At 39.7% G+C, this 19,544-nt stretch overlaps 1 protein-coding gene across 2 annotated transcripts in view; it reads left to right on the top strand.

Moving 5' to 3' along the window:
• KCNJ16 (potassium inwardly rectifying channel subfamily J member 16) overlaps positions 1 to 18,636 on the top strand; it is a 59,330-nt gene extending 40,694 nt beyond the window's left edge. For both annotated transcript variants that reach the window (XM_060202656.1, XM_060202657.1), the window contains exon 2: positions 16,014 to 18,636. In XM_060202656.1, the coding sequence (XP_060058639.1) occupies positions 16,109 to 17,368 (1,260 nt within the window). In that variant the 5' untranslated portion in view covers positions 16,014 to 16,108 and the 3' untranslated portion in view covers positions 17,369 to 18,636. The remainder of the gene's footprint in view (positions 1 to 16,013) is intronic.
• Positions 18,637 to 19,544: the final 908 nt, after the last annotated feature.

Below are 19,544 nucleotides of genomic sequence, written 5' to 3' on the forward strand. Positions count from 1 at the left end.
GTATTATCTCTCGCTGTTATAAAAATAAATCTAATTGGGGGTCGGGTGGCAGCACAGCAGGTTAAGCGCACATGGCGCAATGAGCAAGGACCGGCGTAAGGATCCAGGTTCAAGTCCCTGGCTCCCCACCTGTAGGGGAGTCGCTTCACAGGCGGTGAAGTAGGTCTGCAGGTGTCTGTCTTTCTCTCTCCTTCTCTGTCTTCCCCTCCTCTTTTGATTTCTCTCTGTCCTATCCAGCAACAGCAACATCAGTAACAACAACAGTTATAACCACAATAATGATAAAAACAAGGGTAACAAAAAGGGGGGGAAATAGCCTCCAAGAGCAGTGGATTCCTAGTGCAGGCTCTGAGCCCCTGCAATAACCCTGGAGGCAAAAAATAAAATAAAATAAAATATCTAATTGAAATATGTATATCTCATGTAGGTCACCTCTGTTAGTAGCAGCATTCATATAAATGAAGAGATCAAGCCTATAGGGCAATTCATTCTTCTCCAAGACTATACTGGAAACAAGTATAAATTGGTTGATAAAATATATAAACTAAGGAGCCCAGGGGCAGCTCACCTGGCTGAGAACACACATTGCCATTGTCAAGGCCCTGAGTCAAGGCCCTGCTCCCACTCTGCAGGGGGGACACTTCACAAGCAGTGAAGCAGGCCTCTCTTTCTCTCTCCCTTTCTATTTTCACCTTTACTCTCTACTTTTCACTGCCCCATCAAATAAAATAGAAAAGAAAAAGAAAAAAGCCGCTGTGAATGGTGAGTCATAGCGCAGGCTCCAAGCTCCAGTGATAACCCTGCTGTCAATAAAAAAAAAAAAAAAAAAAAAAACAGGGAGTCAGGCGGTAGCACGGTGGGTTAAGTGCAGGTGGCACAAAGCACAAGGATCGGATCGGCTTAAGAATCCCGGTTAGAGCCCCCGGCTCCCCACCTGCAGGGGAATCACTTCAGAAGCGGTAAAGCAGGTCTGTAGGTGTCTGTCTTTCTCTCCCCCTGTCTGTCTTCCCTTCTTTTGATTTCTCTCTGTCCTATCCAACAATGACGACAACAATAAAACAACAAGGGGAACAAAAGGGAATAAATAAATGTTTAAAAATAAATACATAAATAAAAATAAAACAAAACACAGTAATAATCCAAAGAAAATATAGAACGTGAAATGCATGGAAATTCAGCTCTATGAAATGCACTCTTTTCTGTCAGCTCCCTAACTCTTCTATTCTCTGTATTACATGCTAGCGCTTTTTCACTAAGTGCCCTTGAAAAGACCCGGACTAATAGAAAGCTAATCTTACGCGATTGGCAACACACGGCCCACGGACGTCTCTCAATAGGCTATCTATCTGGATCATCCTAGGAAGACTGTTTGTCTTCTATTTTAAGGCCTGCTCAATTTATCTGTACCCACAGTGGAACATGGGAATTGAAATAACAATCACTAGCAGTTCCTTTATTTCTCTCTTCAGTAAAGATGTCCCGAGTCTTTATTTTGATAGCTTAAAACAGCAACTCAATCGTTTAAAGGCTGAAGGAGTTATAGAGGCTTAACTAACCAAGCAGACTAGCAAATATTGTGTGTGAGGTCACTAATAAATAGACTCTGTAAGTTGTCAGAGAGGGCTATTTTCAGGCAATTCTCACAAAATGGCGAAACAGCAGCACGCAGAGAGAAAGTGGTTTTCTGCTAAAACACAATAAATATAAGATTTTTGCAAAAGTCAAAAGTCAAGAAATACATATATTACAAATGGATTTTTTTTTTTAGCTTAAACAGTAAAGTTGAACCAATGCAACTCCCTAAACAAACTAAATAGGTGACAGCACATTTACAAAGAATTGGGTAGAGATACACAGTTACTTCTATTCTTACGGGTGTTGTGTGTGGTGTGTGTTCTTTTCTAAGCAGCCCTGCCGTGTCTCCCTGAAGGTTATGTCAAGGTAATTAGATACTACAAGGGAACTTCCAAGAAAATCTAGGAAATCACCTGATAATTTTTGATGGGGGGGGATGGTAGCACTGTCTCTCAGCTCTCTTTGTTGAATCAGCTGTGGCCATAGCTATACACACTGCAATTTTTTTTCTTTCCTATCTTTTTCTCCTTCATTATCATATATATATATATATATACACACATATATATTATAAAGACAAAAATTGGGAGGGAAGGGGAAGATAGAGAGGGATATAGGTGAGAGAAACACCTGCAGTACTGCATTACTGCTGGTAAAGCTTCTCCCTGCTTCCCCAACACTGGGGACCTGGGGCTTGAACCCAGGTCCTTGCATGCTGTAATGTACACACTGCAATTTTATGCTTATTCAAAACCACATACTGTAAATGGATGTTTAGTAACATAGCTTCATTTAATCATCCTAGCAGTCCTATGATAAGCATTTATTTTTTCAAGTGACCCAATAGAGAATAAAAGGCTAAGTGACTTATGCAAAAATGCAGTCTTTCTAGTAGTCAAACAGGCCTTAATTAGGGCTCAGTTTCATGCCTGTCTGAAACCAACATTGACATTTTTTTTTTAATATTAAGGTATTGGATTGCTATCTTGAAGATGCATACAAATTAACAGTGGGTCCAGAGTCAAAATGACTGTAGCAAAATTCAGGGGTTGGGTCTGCACACCTGCTTAGAATTTGGAAGCAGGTTGTTGGACTACACTTTGAAAAAACACTGCCATACTAGTCTGTTTGCGGGGACATATATGATTGAAGTTGCAGAGTTCATGAATATGAACTACTAAAAACCGAAAAAAAAGGGGGGGGGAGTTGGGCAATAGCGCAGCGGGTTAAGTGCATGTGGCACAAAGCACAAGGACCAGCATAAAAGGATCATGGTTTGAACCCCCCGGCTTCCCACCTGCAGGGGAGTCGCTTCACAAGCGGTGAAGCGGGTCTGCAGGTTCTATCTTTCTCTCCCCCTCTCTGTCTTCCCTTCCTCTCTCTATTTCTCTCTGTCCTATCTAATAATGACATCAATAACAATAATAATAACTACAACAATAAAACAACAAAGGCAATAAAAGGGAATAAATTAAAAAAAAAACTAAAAAGGGGGTCAGCTCTTGAGGCAAATCTACATCATAAAAATGGTCTTGCTCCCCTCAAATTTGTTAATTTCAAAAGACTCTTTCCTCAGGTCTGAAAGTCTGTTAACATAGACCTTCAACTAATGAAGTTGCAAACTAGCACGGTTTTTCACTTTTTCTTTTCAAATGTTAAGATGAAAGATTCCTAAAACAGACATTCTCATCCAAAGCCAAGAAATGAAGGTATTAGCAGTTTAATATGGTTTGGGATGGAGTAGGAAGAAAAGGGAACGCTGGGGGGGGGGGGGGGCGGATGACTGCATGGGACCCCTGTTGAATTCTAACTCTGCTTTATGTACCCTTGATTTGTTACCAACTGCTTTCATGATTTCTTCAATTGGTCTCCAGTGGGCAAATCTAACCTAGCCCCTCCTCCTTCCCTTTCCGTGTTTTAAGTGAGATCTGGTTTTACTTAGATGAATTAAATGTCACTATATTTGTTTCTGTGAATTGTTCCAGCAAAAATTACAGCATCAGTGTCTGACTTTAAATGTCTGTAAGACTGTCTGCTTCTTTGGACTATTTATAGTTTTCCTTTTAAAAGCTCTAATAAATGCTTTTAGATGGCTATTGGTTTGTTTTCCCTTTGTGTAGCCTTGGAATTGGTACACTTCAAAGTATCAACTGAAAACACCTGTTTTTTTCTCTTATGTAAAAGCAGTGCATGTTCACTGTAAAGTTTTAGAAAATGTCAATAAGCACATAAAGGGAAAAAGGAGAAGAAAAAACAATCATGCAAGAAGAGAACCGTAATTAGCATCTTTGTTGCGTGACATTCCGTATTTACATGGATTTAAGCTATAAAACCTACATTGTAAAAGCTGTTTTACAATTTTCTCCTTCACTAAAACATGTTTTATATTTTCTCTACCATTCTTCTACTTCATCACTATAAAAAAAAATGACACTAAAAGGAAAGTAAAGATACAACATACTATATACTATTACCTGAAACAATGTATTTCCTAGGTGGCTAACCCATAGTCAAATGTGGCTACTCTTAAGTAGCCCTACAAAGTAGTCTTATCCTTATGTTCATCTGTGGTGATTTCTTTAGGATAAACTGCTTTGAATGAAAGTGTTCTATCAGCAGGTGAACTCATTTCATGGACTATTATCACAAACAATTAACCTCCAGAATATATATATATATATATATATATATATATATATATATATATATATATATATATATATATATATGATTTTTTATTTTATTTTAGATAGACAGGGAAAGAGGAGAGACTGTAGAACAATCCCCTCCCATTGTTTGTCCATGCAAGTTCCCAGTATCCTGTACCCCTAGAGTATACCTTTTTTTTTTTTTTTTAACCAGAGCACTGATCAGCTCTGGCTTATGGTGGTGCAGGGGATTGAATCTGAGACTTTGAAGCCTCAGGCATGACAGTCTGTTTGCATAACCATTATGCTATCTACCCCTGTCTGATTATACATTTTTAAGAACAATATTATAGCACACTTTCGTGTCAGGAGACCCACAGCTCTATTAATTCAGTAATTGCTTTAACACATTTTAGTGTGGTGCAAAATTATTTTCAGATTTCTGAAGAATTCTAGAGCCTTATGCGATGATGTAATTACTTGTTGCACCAGAATATCTAATTCTTAAGACACTGCTAGAGGTAGTAGCAGATAGTACAACTTAAAAAAAAAAAAAAAAAAAGAACATTTTGAACTAACAATTCATAAGGGGCAGGCAGATGAATGGAAGAAATTGAGAGTCGTGTGTGGAGAACTGTCGGCACTGATGTCTTCATAGTCTTAAAGATGCCAGTTTCCATATTTGTACTGAAATCTCCTGGATGTCTCTTACTGTTGAGTTATTGATTGATTAGTTCCTTTTATAATTGACTAGGACTTCATAGTATTCTACCCTGCAGAAAGCAGTGGTAAGATAAAGGTGAACTTTTCTTCTAGAGTTTGCACTTAATTACATAGGGTAATTAGGCCAACAAACAAGTCAGTAAGTAGAGCTATCTTAAAAGGTCTAAAAAGTCATGTTAATGAGACAGAAAGTAATGATGCGGGCTGTGAAGATAGTGTAATGGTTATATAAAAAGGCTTTCATGTCTGAAATACCAAGTCCCTGGTTATACAGTGCCCCCCCAAAAGAAAAAAACCTCCCCATAAAAAGTACCATTAAAATGTAGAAAATAAAAAGCAAAGAAATAAAACTAAACAAAAGAACATAATGATTTCAGAAAGGGATTTCATTTATATCTTCATTGGATAAGACTTTGGAAAAGTGAAAACGTTTTTTTAAAGGTGAAACTTCAGTAATGAAGTCAAGCAAAAAAAGAATTAAAATTACTCAGCCCGAAGGTTAGGGATGGAGATTTACAGAGAGAGAGAGAGAGAAGTAGAAAAGAAGAAGAAGAAGAAGGAGAAGAGGAGGAGGAGGAGGAGGAAGTAGAAAGGAGAAGAAGAAGAGAGAGAGAGAGAGATCATATTCCTAGCCTATGGGGTAGGGAAGTGAATGTTTACAAATTCCCAGCCCCCATACCTGAAGGCAGGGAGAAGTCATTTGCTTTGCTTGAGGAAATGAACTTGGCAGTGAGGCCCATAGAATTCCTGTTGTAAGCTGCCTTTTAATAGATGAATCCACAGTTTTTCCTTTAATTAAATAAATGCACTGCAGTTTAAAGATATTTGTAAGATACTGATATCATACTTCTCAGAGGTAGTAATATTATGACTAGAGTCCTATAAATATAACTAAAATCCTTTGAGGTCTTTACCCCTGTCCTTTGCCCCTGTCACTGCAGGAGGCATTGTAGAGCTTGGTCTACCCCCAGTCCCCTGCTCCCCAATTCCATCAGATTAGAACAAATGCTCTGGATGAAAATGGCAAGGGATGACTTAGAAAGCTGTTATGTAAACCAGGTAAAACCAGGCTTTCATCTGATCTGGAAAGCCTGAATTCAGTGATAAAATGCAGATGAGTTCCTGCAAAGATAGGTTCTTATGAGAACCAGGTCTTCAGATTACTTAGAACAAAACATACTGCAGCCAAATTATACCTATGAATAGTGAGAGCCTTAACAACCAAATAATGAAGGTGCCTCAAACAAACAACACAGAACAGTCTGAAGTAAAAGCATTTTTTCCCTAAGGTTGGAACTAAAAGAGGAAGCCTCACTCTGGGCTGAACAGTCACTTCCTGGACCTGACTTACTGTGAGTGCCCTGGCTGAATAACACCCACCCTCTGGGCTGTTTCTATGTTTAAGACTTCATTTTGCTTTTTCTTTGGCAGTGATTCTCTTGTTTTATTGTCTTTTTGTTTACTGATGCTGAACTCTGAAATACAGAGGTAGGCTTCTGTTCACTAATTCCTTAATTAGTGTATCTGTTACACAGCAGTTCGATTTAGAAAAGTAAATTAAACAAAGAAGAAGAAAACAAGCAATAATAAGTTCTTCCCAGGAGTAATTTAGAAGTCACTGGAGAATTATCGATACTATACTCTCCTTACACAAAGACAAGTTAAGTTTGATGTTTAAAGGGCCATATAATAGCTCACCCAACCCAGATTTAGCTTCAGGTTAACTCTAGACAACTCTGCCTGGCATCTAGCCAAGGGTGGAGCAGGTTGATTTTAAAGATAGTAAAATAGACTTTCAGAGCCATCTTAGTAAAACAAGTACGAGCCATTTAGGTCAAATAATACACTTAACACTTACCTTGTGAATTTCTTTAGCCTGTTTCTGTGTCAAGTTAATCAGTTTTGTTATTTAAAGTGGTTCCTCTAAATAGCAGTTAGATTCATAAACTGAATTGTAAGTATGCATATATGTTATGTGTGTATGCAGGAGCGTGTATGTATGCAGGTGTTTGTGTGTGTGTTGAGGACAAAGAATAGGGGATCTTTCATTTGCTTTTGGTGATAGCTACAGAAAAGAAAGGAAAATGACTCAGCCCTTGAGTTTGAAGGGACTAGTAGAAAGAAAAGTGGTCCCTGTAGCTTGGTAGAAATAATTGAGTAGAAATACTATCATGCAAATGAAAAGTTATTTGACAGTAGTAAACAGACACTCATGGAGAGAACTAAGGTAGATGCTTGTGTTATAGAGGGGAAAGGAAGACCTGATGGGACTCAGAGCCCAGCAAGGATTACTGAGTGGGTATCAGTGTAATGATTCTAGTGTAATGAGAGATGACATATAACTAGCTCATTATTCCCTTCAAGTCTCATGGTAACTCAGTAACATAGAAATTGTTATCTCTATATCATGAATAACACTGAGATTTGGAGAAAAGTCACTTAGCATCTTGAAGACACAACTAGAATTGGAGTGTGCTTCGAGTTAATGTCTCCTCTTCGACACTGTTGAGGTGGGGCATATATGGGGAGGACCTGGAGAACCTAGATGCTTTGCTGCACTGTGTTTGCACACATGAGACATGGGAATTGGGGCACAAGCACATGGAAAGCAGGAACGGGGGGAATTGGGCACACAGACACATATATATATATATGTGTAGTACAGGAGGGAGTTTGGGAGGGTAACCACACCTGGCGTTTCCATCAGGCCAATGGGAAGCTGACCCAGGTGTGTCCTGTGTAAGGTTTGAGAGGGATTTTATACAGAGAGGCTTTTTTTTTTCTTTTTTCCTTTTGGGGGAATTTTCCCAGGCCCTCAGGGAGTCTTCTCCAAGCTACCTCCTCTCAATAACTTCACTTCTGAGCTATAACTACCTTATCACTACATTAAAGAAGCTTGGGGATTTTGGTACTACATACAAATCACATGTGCTAACCTGGAATTCTTTCAAGAGACAATCCAATGAACCCGCAGGGAAGGGGGCTGACAAAGGGCTCAGTTAGCCTTTCACTCCTCAACAATACCAAGAAAACATTTGAGGTGGAGGAGGGGCTTAGAAATAACTCACTGATAACCAGGCCATGTGCTATGCAAGTTCAAGTTGAGGCAATAGAACTTTGGTGCTATGGTGATTATTCCTCTCTGTCATGTGGTCTCGTTCTCTCTCTCTCTCTCTCTCTATATATATATATATATATATAGAGAGAGAGAGAGAGAGAGAGAGATGATATAGATATAAATACACACACACACCTTCTACCCTTTGAAATAACAACATTATTTGGGTGAGGAAGGATTTATGATGAGACTGTAGCTATCATTTATGTAAAAGCTGGACTAGGGGGAAAAAAGTCTCCAAATAAATTTACTAGTGATACTGTAATACTGAGTTTATGTTTTCTATTTCCAGTTCTAGATTTCAAGTAAATTGTTTACTTATAACATACCCTCTTCCTAATCACAAACTAGCACAGACCTTTCTTAGATTGATGCATAAGTAGGAATTGTAAAGAAATATCAAGAAAGAGATAAAGTGCATAGTTGCTGATAAATTTCACCACGGTCAGAAGGTAGATTTTAAAGGGGGAAGGAGAACAAAGGAAGTAACAGCTGTAAGACAGCCCAAGGCCTGCTTATGGGTTATGGCAGCTGAGAAGGATGTCACACATTTGCCAAGAAAAAAAAGAGAAACTGAAGTTATGAGGATAGGGAATATTCAGAGAACTCTAAATGGTACCTAGTAGGTGCTGGCTGAAGCAGTTGTTCAGTAACTGAATCCAGAGCTCCATCTAAGAGTATCTGAATGTCTTCTGAGGTTTCCAGGCAAGACAAGTATTAGGCAAGGGCCAGTTCTTCTTCTAGCGTTTGCCCTTCTTCCTTAGCCGGTCAACAGCGTCAGGTTGAGCCTGATGTCTGCTTGTTGCTGGCTTTGAAAGTGACTGGGATCCATGTGGATTCAGTCGGCTAGGAAGGATCGTCAGTTTCCCCAATAAATGGGTACTCACGGGATGCACCACGAGAAGGTCGATCCAATGCATCCCAGGCAAGGGCCAGTAAGATAGCTCCTTGTATAGTGTGCTTGCTTTTTCACGTGAATGACTCAGGTTCGAGCTGGGTCCCCACCACACTAAAGGAAACTGGTGCTGTGCTGTCTTATCTTTCTCTGACTCTATCCCTTTGTCTTTCTATCTAAAACAAAGAAAGAAAGTAGTCCCAGTGATAACAACAACAACAACAAAAAGAATAAATAACTAAGGGTCAGACATAATTCCAAGGTAACCATTGTGGGAAAGGCGTTGAATGAAATAAGCTAACTTGTTAGGATTCTGTCTTAACTCAGTTCCTGCTTGGCAAGCAGATCCCCCCTGCAGGTGCATCTGATAAAGCCTTCACTCACGGACTCTTGTCCACACACCTCAGAGCTCCACCCTTGTCTGCGAAGACAATGGCTGCTACTCAAAATTTAAGTCATCCTTTCTACACTCTTTTCCCATCAGTTCTCACATTTCCACTAACATTTATCTCACTTAACAGTTGCCCAAAAAGGAACTTGATTACTGATGACTTGACTTTACGTGTGTGATTTTTTTTTTTTTCATAGTAAAGAAAGTCTTTGATAATCTCAAAGGCCATGGACGTTGAATATTCACCAGGGAGAGGCTGGGTGGGGGTGCAGATGGTTAAGAGCACATGTTACAATGTGCAGGGACCTGGGTTCAGGCCCCCAGTCCTCACCTGCAGGGAGAAAGCTTTGCGAGTGGTGAAGCAGTGTTGCAGGTGTCTCTCTCCCTCTTTATCTCCCCCCTACTCTCTGTTTCTGGCTGTCTCTATTCAATGAATAAAAATAATTTTAAAAACTACTAGAGATGTTTTTATAGCATCGTTAGTGGTATGCCTCACATTAGAGAAAGGAAATACTGGAGGAAGGTTGACTTAATTATCAAAGAGACATTGGATTGTCAAGTTTTACTCATGATATACCCTCAGCACACTGCTGAAAACCTTAAGCTTCAAAAACTATCTACAGGGCAGGGGTGAATAGCATGATGGTTATACAAAGAGACTCTCATGCCTGAGGCTCCAAAGTCCCAGGCTCAGTCCCCTGCACCACCATAAACCAGAGCTGAGCAGTGCTCAGTTGTAAAAAAAAAAAAAAAAAAAATCATTAAAAAAAAACTGTCTACAAAAGTATTGTGTTTGCTAAAGTGCTGAATTGGAGAGGATATGTCAAAAGGCAAAGGAATAGCTTCTAAACTGGCTAGTCAGAGACATACTTTCACATGTTGACAAACAGGGACAGAAATAGAAGCCACTCACTGCTTTTATTGAATATGCTTTCTCTTGTGTGTCCCTTTTGAAATGTGCTAAATTGGTAAAGGTTTCTTCTTTAAAGCAGGTCCCAAGAAGAGCAAGAAATAACCATTTCTTTGTGAGTGAACTTTCTATAATGAGCCAGGTCTGAGTAACATTTCTCTCAAGTAGAGACTGATGACTCCCACCTTCCAAAATACCTCTTAAAAACATTTATAGGATGAAATAAATAAGGGAGATACTTTTCTCAAGTGTCTTTTTAAGTTGTAATGAGCAAATGGTTAGGAATCCCTCCATCATCTAACTAAACATGGCCTCTTACTCTAGCTGCATCTATGAAAATACTTAATGTCATGACAGTCATTGTAGTTCTTTCTCTGCCTTTGTCATTAAGTGTCTGACAAGATCATTTGAAACTGGTGTAGAAGGAGATACTACTTGATTCAGAGCTGACTTTTAAACTTTATATTGCAGTAATCAAATTTCTTTCCTTCCTTTTTTAATTCTTTTTTTTTTTGGGGGGGAGGGGTGGAGGGTGGGAATAAGCTGAGGTTTTTTTTTTGTTTTTTTTTTAAGATTTATTTATTTATTTATTTATTTATTTATTTATTTATTTATGAGAAAGATAGGAGGAGAGAGAGAAAGAGCCAGACATCACTCTGGTACATGTGCTGCCGGGGATTGAACTCAGGACCTCATGCTTGAGAGTCTGGTTCTTTAGCCACTGATCCACCTCCCGGGCCACAGGCTGAGGTTTTGTACAGATGCAAATTTACCATTTACAAGCTGCTTTTCTCATTCAGATTGAAAGATAATAAGGGTGGGGGTCAACAGCATAATGGTTATGCAAAGAGACTCTCATGCCTGAGGCCCCAAAGTCACGGGTTCAAACCTCCACACCACCATAAGCCAGAGCTGAGTAGTGCTTTGATAAATAAATAACAAATAAATAGACAAAGAAGAGGCCAGGTGGGGAAGTGGGAGCCAGGCTGGCCTGTTCTCCCTGAGGAATCCAGACAGGCTGCCTAACTTACCATGCGTACAGGCCAGGCTCAAGTCCTGACATTATGTGGGAGTGCCAAGTGGCATTGCATTGAAGGCAGCTGGTGCCTGTTGGCCACCAGGAGACAGGTGGAGAGCAGGGAACTACAGGCTAGCAGGGAACTACAGGCTAGCAGAAGCAGAAGCAGAAGCGAGTTCACTAAGGGGTCTTCTAGCATACTGTGGCAGCAGACAATACACAAACCTCCTTAGGGTACTGCTGCGGAGAACAGGATGTCTTTATTGACGCAGTTACAAGTTCATAAAGAGGTAGCTGTGCAGGGGTAGTAGCCAGCTGGCCAGTGAGGCCATGTCGGGCAATTGTGAGGAGCCTCACAAAGCACCCTGCATTCCTGATACTATGGCCTATCTACATAATCATTGTTTTGCCTGAAAGGTCCCCCCCACCCATTCCATTCCTTTGCTCTATCTTCTTACCCTCAAGACCCTCCCTGCCTCCAGGGTAGTATTAATCCTACCAGTTACAACCCTCACAACAGTTGCTAAGGAAGTTTAGGAACTTCTATCTTTCCAGCCTTTCTCCTCCCCTTTCCTAGTCATTTCTGTTTCCGTGACTCTGTGATCAATAAATATATATTGCATTGTCTTGCGCCACATGTTTGGTTCCTGAGTCATCTGCCTCACGTGGCTGAGTAAGTAGCAGCCCAGGCTGGCTCCGGTGGAGTTCTCTCCAACCCAGAGAGCATGCGCACTGGAAGAGGTACCCCCATGCTAACCCGCTAATGCCAATATCTCCTTATGAGGGAAAGGAGAGCAGGGAAAGGAGAGCAAGGCAATGAAAAGGTATGGATGGTGATGCAGGAACAGGGACATAGAAACATAAGGAAGGTGAAGCCCACCAGAGGGAGGAGGGGTGGGATGATGCCACAAGGCTGATAGGAAGGTTTGAATTCCCCCACCTCCTCTGGCCACATCGACCACAAGGCTAGCTGGCATGCCAGGGGGATTCTGGTAGATGAGCTTCCGAGGGGTCAACCATCAGTGCTCGAACACACATTAGACCCACAGCAGCCCGTCCAGTGAACCATTCCTTCAGTCCTTACGTTTCCATTTCTATTAAGAATGGAATTTAGGGGCCAGGTGGTGGCACACTGAGCAGAGGCTACATGGTGTGATGCAAAAGGACCCAAGTTCAAGCTCTGATTCCCACCTATAGTAGGGAAGTTCCACAAATAGTGAAGTAGTGAGGGAAGGTGTCTTTCATTCTCTATCTCCGTGCCCCCCCCCCTTTCTCAGTCTCTCTGTTTCTAGCCAATAAGTAAATAAATGGAACATTTTTAATTGAATTGCAGAACCATTTTAGAAGTAGCCACTATCAGAGAGTAAGCAGTTTAGCATGAAGAAAGAAATATGAATAAATACATTACCAATGCTTTGTCATAATAATTGATGATGACACAATGACTATGAAAGCATGAAGTCACTTTTAATGTTGGTTCTGAATCCTAAAACTGTAAATAAGAAATATAGAATGTCCAGAAAATCAATAAGTATGGAAACTTCTCAGTTTAAAATGATACTAAGAAGAGATGAATAGCTATTTTATATATTTCATATATAGTAATAACTAATATATGTATTAATTAGCTGTTTGGATGGAAAGGCCTCTAGAACCTTCTTTACTCATTGTGTATACTGAGAAATGAGTGAAACTAAATAACGTTAGTTGTAATATATCATGCAGCTTAGAGACAGTTTCCTTTTAGAAAATGTATCGGGGGTGGGGTGGTAGCACAGAGGGTTAAGCACACATGGTGCAATGCTCAAGGACCAGCCTAAGGATCCCGGTTCGAGTCCCCGGTTCCCCACCTGAAGGGGGGTCACTTCACAGGTGGTGAAGCAGGTCTGCAGGTGTCTGTCTTTCTCTCGCCCTCTCTGTCTTCCCCTCCTCTCTCCATTTCTCTCTGTCCTATCTAACAACAAATGACATCAATAACAACAACAATAATAACTACAACAACGATATAACAACAAGGGCAACAAAAGGGAAAAAAAATAGCCTCCAGGAGCAGTGGATTCATGGTGCAGGCACTGAGCCCCAGCAATAACCCTGGAGGCAAAAAAAAAAAAAAAGGAAAAACTAAAAGAAAAAGAAAATGTATCATTTAGATAGCTGGAGAATCAAGTAAAAGATGAACACAGAGTATTCTCCTAAGCAGAATCCTCTGAGCTTGTCCTCGAAGAAGTTGGAATTCATGGTGACTGTAAGGAACCACAGCAGAGGACATGGTTTAAACGGGGCAGGATTCTCACATCTGTAACTTGTATCCCTTGAATTGTTACATTACTCAGAAATAATTCAAATCTGTTCACTTGTCGCTTATACTAATTGAAAATTCACTCTCCAATTAGCGTGCTGTTGAAGGAGCGTTTTTAAAATGTTTTCTTTACAACAGTCCTTGGCACTGCTGGCACTGAACATGATACCAACTGAATGCCATTTCAAATAAAACCTTTTTTTTTCCCCTTTCTGGCAGCAGTAAAGAGCAGAGTCACACAGTAGCTCTTGATTTATGAACTGTGCTTTCTTATTCCCTAAGTCCCACGATGTGTGTCTTTCCCTTTAAGGAGCAGGCTTGGCAGCATTGAAGAAGAAAAGGACTCTATCTCCAAATCTGCTATTTAATTTGAAATCACAGGAGACTTTGATTATAACTGGTCCCTTTCACATGCTTTGAACGATCAGGTGAGAGAGAAGGCACTGAAAACCTTAGAACAGCTTCTCCTTGTCAATTCAGAAAGGAACCTCCAGTGAGTGATGTGTGTCAGGAACAGAGTGGGGGGAAATGTATTCTAGTCAGCATTCTCAGAAGCATTTTGTCAATTCTGGGTCACATCTTGAAATTATGCAGTTGCTTCCCTATTGAAGTATGGACAAAGAACCGGATATAACAAGGCAAAACAGATCTATAGTTCTGGTGGATGAAGTGACCAAGAGAAAATCACTCCTTCATGACTTACAAGATTCCTTTTTTTAAAAAAAAAAAAATTGAAATTCTTTTTTTTAATCTTTTTATTTATTATTAAAGACAGAGAAATTAAGAGGCGAGGGGGAAAACAGAGAGAGGTAAAGAGACAGAGAGACACCTGCAGCCTTTCTTCACCCCTCGTGAAGCTTTCCCCCCTTGCAAGTGGGGACCACGGGCTTGAACCTCGGTCCTTGCATGCTGTGACGTGTGCACTTAACCAGCTGCAACACTGCCTGGCCCCTTACAGGATTCTTTAGTTATATGCAAAGTGTTCTTTATAGAGATCCCCTGAACATAGTGGTCATTGTAAAGTGGGCCTGGTCCCTAGAGAAGAAAAATGATCCATTTTTAACTGGAGGGAAATAAACTGTTGCTGCTTTTTTTTGCGTTGGGGAAGGTACTGGGTAAATACCTCCTGATTAATTTCCTGATTGGCTCCAAGGTGGTCTCAATGTCAAGAGTGCTGTTTCCTCCAACTGCGCAGTTAGGTGGCAGATTACTCTGCTCTAAAGTTTTCTCTTCCCCTTTATGCCCTTTCCTCATCTAGTTCAGGTCAACTATGTGAAAAAAAAAAAAAAAAACATTTCTAATAATCACTAAACCATTAAAAGTGAGTTGTGGTACTTCCCCCCTCCCCGGAAAAGTAACACAATCGCATCTAAATTGACACTGCTTAACATACTGATACTTACACGGATGCTAAAGTCACTAAGAGCTGTACGCTTGTCATGATATTTGGAGAATGGGAATTTTGCCCAAGTTTGCTTGTGGAATTATCAGGAGAGATCAAGAGCAGAAGAAAGGGTCCGATTGTAGTATGTGCTCTGTAAGAGAGAAACACAATTAGCAACTCTGGCAAATTTTCGACTTCTATTCAGAAGGAAAGAGAAAAGTTTCCAATGTCCAAAAAAAAAAAAAAAAAGAGAGAGAGAGAGAGAGAGAAAGGACTTTTCTGCAACAAAACTAAAGCAATTTTATACCTCATTGAAGGCTTACCTGGGAGGGGTTTTCAACTCCTCTGGGGTTAAGAAAAAAAGTTTTATTTATTTATTTATTTTCCTCTAAGACTAAAGGTGGAGCTAGGGAGAAAGTCTTTTATCTGAAGTAGTGGCCCTGGCACTGTCAGTTCAGTTCTGTTCTGAAAAGTTCACGAAGAAGAAACATCTCTCTGGAAGAGCAAGGAAGTTGTAGGTGCTGAAGGTGAGGAAATAGCCTGTGACAGCAGCCGACATGTAAGTTACACTCTAACATGAAGGTGGAACCCCTTAATTGCCTGTATCTTGTAAGGGAAACCGTCTGCCATAAACTGTTTCAAAGCTTCTAAGGCCTTTCTCTCTAGACAAGTATCTGGATTATTGCCTTTTTCACATTATAGATAGCTTTGCTTTTTACTTGCCTGCTTGCCAGAGGAGACAACAAAGAAGACAGAATTTTTTTTTTTTTAATGCCCAGTCAGAAAAGATAGTAAGCCTGTATTTGGGCTAAGCATAGTGTTCACTCAAGTCTTGTGCCTATATAAAATTGCTATTTTCTTTAGTTGCAAATTTTGTTCTTATCATGAGTGAGCTGAATTTTAAACTGAAATGAGGAATTGAGATTGAATGTCTCTTATCATCCCAGTACAGCCTGAGCTCTCTCAGACGGCATCCGATGGCTTCAGAATCGGCGCATTGCTAGAAAGATGGAACTTAACAACTAAAGCCTGTTTCTTTCTCATTCTTTAAGGTTTTAACTGAAAAGCCGCACCGACAATTAACATCACACCTAAAATTGCTATTGCTCCAGAACTTAACCTGGATACCCAAAGAGCACAAGAAAGAATGAGTTATTATAGTAGCAACTATCCAGTTGTAAATGTGGACCCCAAATACGCAGGCTACCCCCCAGAACACATCATAGCTGAAAAGAGGAGAGCAAGGAGACGTCTGCTTCACAAAGACGGAAGCTGTAACGTGTACTTCAAACACATCTTTGGAGAGTGGGGGAGCTACGTGGTCGACATTTTCACCACGCTTGTAGACACCAAGTGGCGTCACATGTTTGTGATATTTTCTCTGTCTTACATTCTCTCCTGGTTGATCTTTGGCTCTATCTTCTGGCTCATAGCTTTTCATCATGGAGATCTGTTAAATGATCCAGGCATCACACCTTGTGTGGACAACGTCCATTCTTTCACAGGTGCATTTTTATTCTCCCTGGAGACCCAGACCACCATAGGTTACGGTTACCGCTGCGTCACTGAAGAATGCTCCATGGCGGTGCTTATGGTGATCTTCCAGTCCATTTTAAGTTGCATCATAAATACCTTCATCATTGGAGCTGCCTTGGCCAAAATGGCAACTGCTCGAAAGAGAGCCCAAACCATTCGGTTCAGCTATTTTGCACTCATAGGCATGAGAGACGGGAAGCTTTGCCTCATGTGGCGTATTGGTGATTTTCGACCAAACCATGTGGTAGAAGGCACAGTAAGAGCTCAACTTCTCCGCTACACAGAAGACAGTGAAGGACGTATGACCATGGCTTTTAAAGACCTAAAGTTAGTCAATGACCAAATCATCCTTGTCACACCAGTAACGATCGTTCATGAAATCGACCATGAGAGCCCTTTGTATGCCCTTGACCGAAAAGCAGTGGCCAAAGATAACTTTGAAATTTTGGTGACTTTCATCTATACTGGTGATTCCACGGGCACTTCCCACCAATCCCGGAGTTCCTATGTTCCCCGAGAAATTCTGTGGGGACATAGATTTAATGATGTCTTGGAAGTTAAGAGAAAGTACTACAAAGTGAATTGTCTCCAGTTCGAAGGAAGTGTTGAAGTCTACGCTCCTTTCTGTAGTGCCAAACAGTTGGACTGGAAAGACCAGCAGCTCCACAACATGGGAAAAGCCCCACCAGTACAGGGATCTGGAGTGTCAGACACCAAGGTCAGAAGAAGGTCGTTTAGTGCAATTGCCATTGTCAGCAGCTGTGAAAACCCAGAGGAGACAACCATCTCAGTCACAGAGGAGTGTAAGGAAGCACCTTATCAGAAAGCTCTTCTGTCTTTAAATAGAATCTCTGTAGAGTCCCAAATGTAGTCCTGTGTTGTGGTTAGAATGACTGCCACTCAATGATTTCAGTATTTAGCTGACCGCTATGAGGCAAATCGAAGGAAATTGACTTTTAAAAACTGTAATAACTAAGTTTGATAGTCACAGTAGATTAATAGAGTGTGTTAAACTTGACAAAAGATAGCCTAAAATTATATAATAGCCAATTATTTAATCTTTTATTTGCTAACAGATTTATATGAGGGATACTGTTAAGATACAGTTAATTATTAACTTTAAGGTTTAAGGTTTTTCTCTCTTTTATTATGTCATATACTTATATTTCCAATTGGAAGTCTAATCTTCAGTAATGGAGAGCTCAGATAGAGTAATAGATGAAATAAAATCTTTAATATACAAAAATGTAGAGTGGAGTGATTTATTATATCAAAAAATAATCAGATGGTCTGGCCAAGATATGAAATGGGTAGATTATAAGGTTGAAATACTTAACTGTGAAATGTACTGACCATTCAGTATTTGCTTCTCATTATGTCACTGCTGGCAGAGGTAATGATTATAAGAAATAATCAGTGATACCGACCAGAAGAAAAAATCTTTTACTACCACTTAACCTAAATAGTGATCAATGCATGGTAGAACCTTTATTTCTCTAATCCATGAGGCAGAAGAAAGGTTGACATTATTAATGAGAGCACTGCTTTTCTCTTAAACACCTTGGCTAATTGCAAGAAATGGCCTCCTATTAAAAAACTGAAAACAGGCAACAATGAACTGGGTAGTTTCTCCATCAAAAGGGCTTCTTCTATCTATTTTTCAACTTTTCCAAGGAGAAAAAAATAATAATAAAGAATCTTAGATTCAGTTTAAAGGAGTGGATGACAAGAATAAACACTGCCAGCTTGGACTGACTACAAAAATATTGGGGGGGGGGGGGTTGGGAACAAGGGGAGAGTTATTTGTTTGTGCCCAAAGCTATGCGTACTTCTTGTCTTCACTTTACAAAACATAAATGACTTGACTTGTGGATTTTAAGAAATTGTTTATATTCAATTGTTCCAGTGAATATAAACAGTCATTTAAACTGAATATTTTGTGAAATTATTTAAGCTGGTTTTATGCATAAGCAAAGTGGACAAACTTACAGAATTCCTGAAATTTTAGAACATAGGTAAATTTACATACTCTATGTATTTGTTAAAATATTTTAATCGTGATCACTATGAGTGTAAATCTAATAACCTGTGAGTGAAGAGTCTTTTTAAGCTTTATAAATAGAAGAGTTATTAACTACACTGAGAATTATCTGTGTTTTATTTTCACATTGTGTTGAGTCATTTTCTTTATTTTTTACACAGACAGTTTTTGTTTTTATGCTATATAGTCTTTCTGGATCTAAATTAAAGCAAATATGATGAGAAATCTCACCATAATGAGTACAACACAAGTTCAAGCACTAATACCATATGTAAGGTGACTTGACACTAGAGTAAACCCTGGTGCTGTGGTCGGTCTCTCTCTCTCTCTCTCTCTCTCTAAATGAAGAAAGCAAATTGGAGAGGTGAAATCACACATGGGTGAAACCCCAGTGCAGCAAGATAAAGAAAATGAAATCATAAAGTAAATTGTATTGAATCCCATAGTCTAGGAATACCAACAAGTAAAATGCATAGCTATATAAAAAGATTTGCTTTTTATTATTTTTTTCTTTTTTCCTTCCTCCTTCACATCCTTTTTACTTTTCTCCCAACTTTCCTTCCTTGTCTTAATTTCCTTTCCTCTGCTTATGCATCATACAGTTTCTTTATAAAGTCCCACGTCTAAATCTTACAGAGTTGTTGCTATATTTTTATACCTCGTGAGCTTAACCCGCTGCTCCACCACCCGGACCCTTTTTTTAAAAATTTATTTTACTTTATTTTAACAAGAGAGAGAGACAGAAACAGAGATAGACACCAGATCACTGATTAGCTCTGATTTATGGAAATGCTAAAGAAGAAACCTGAGACCTCAGGGCCTCGGGTGTGAAAGATCTTTTTGCATTGTCATTATGCTATCTCCCTAGCTCTGGAGTTGAAATTCTTCAGGCAACAGATTACAAAACTCTCCAGAAATCTAATACCAGAGATTAAAAAAAAAAAAAATGCAGTTTCCTGTCTTGCTTTCAGGATGTCAGACCCATTTTCCTACCATGCACAACAGA

Source organism: Erinaceus europaeus, chromosome 12, assembly GCF_950295315.1.
Source record: "Erinaceus europaeus chromosome 12, mEriEur2.1, whole genome shotgun sequence".
Lineage (NCBI taxonomy): Eukaryota > Metazoa > Chordata > Mammalia > Eulipotyphla > Erinaceidae > Erinaceus > Erinaceus europaeus.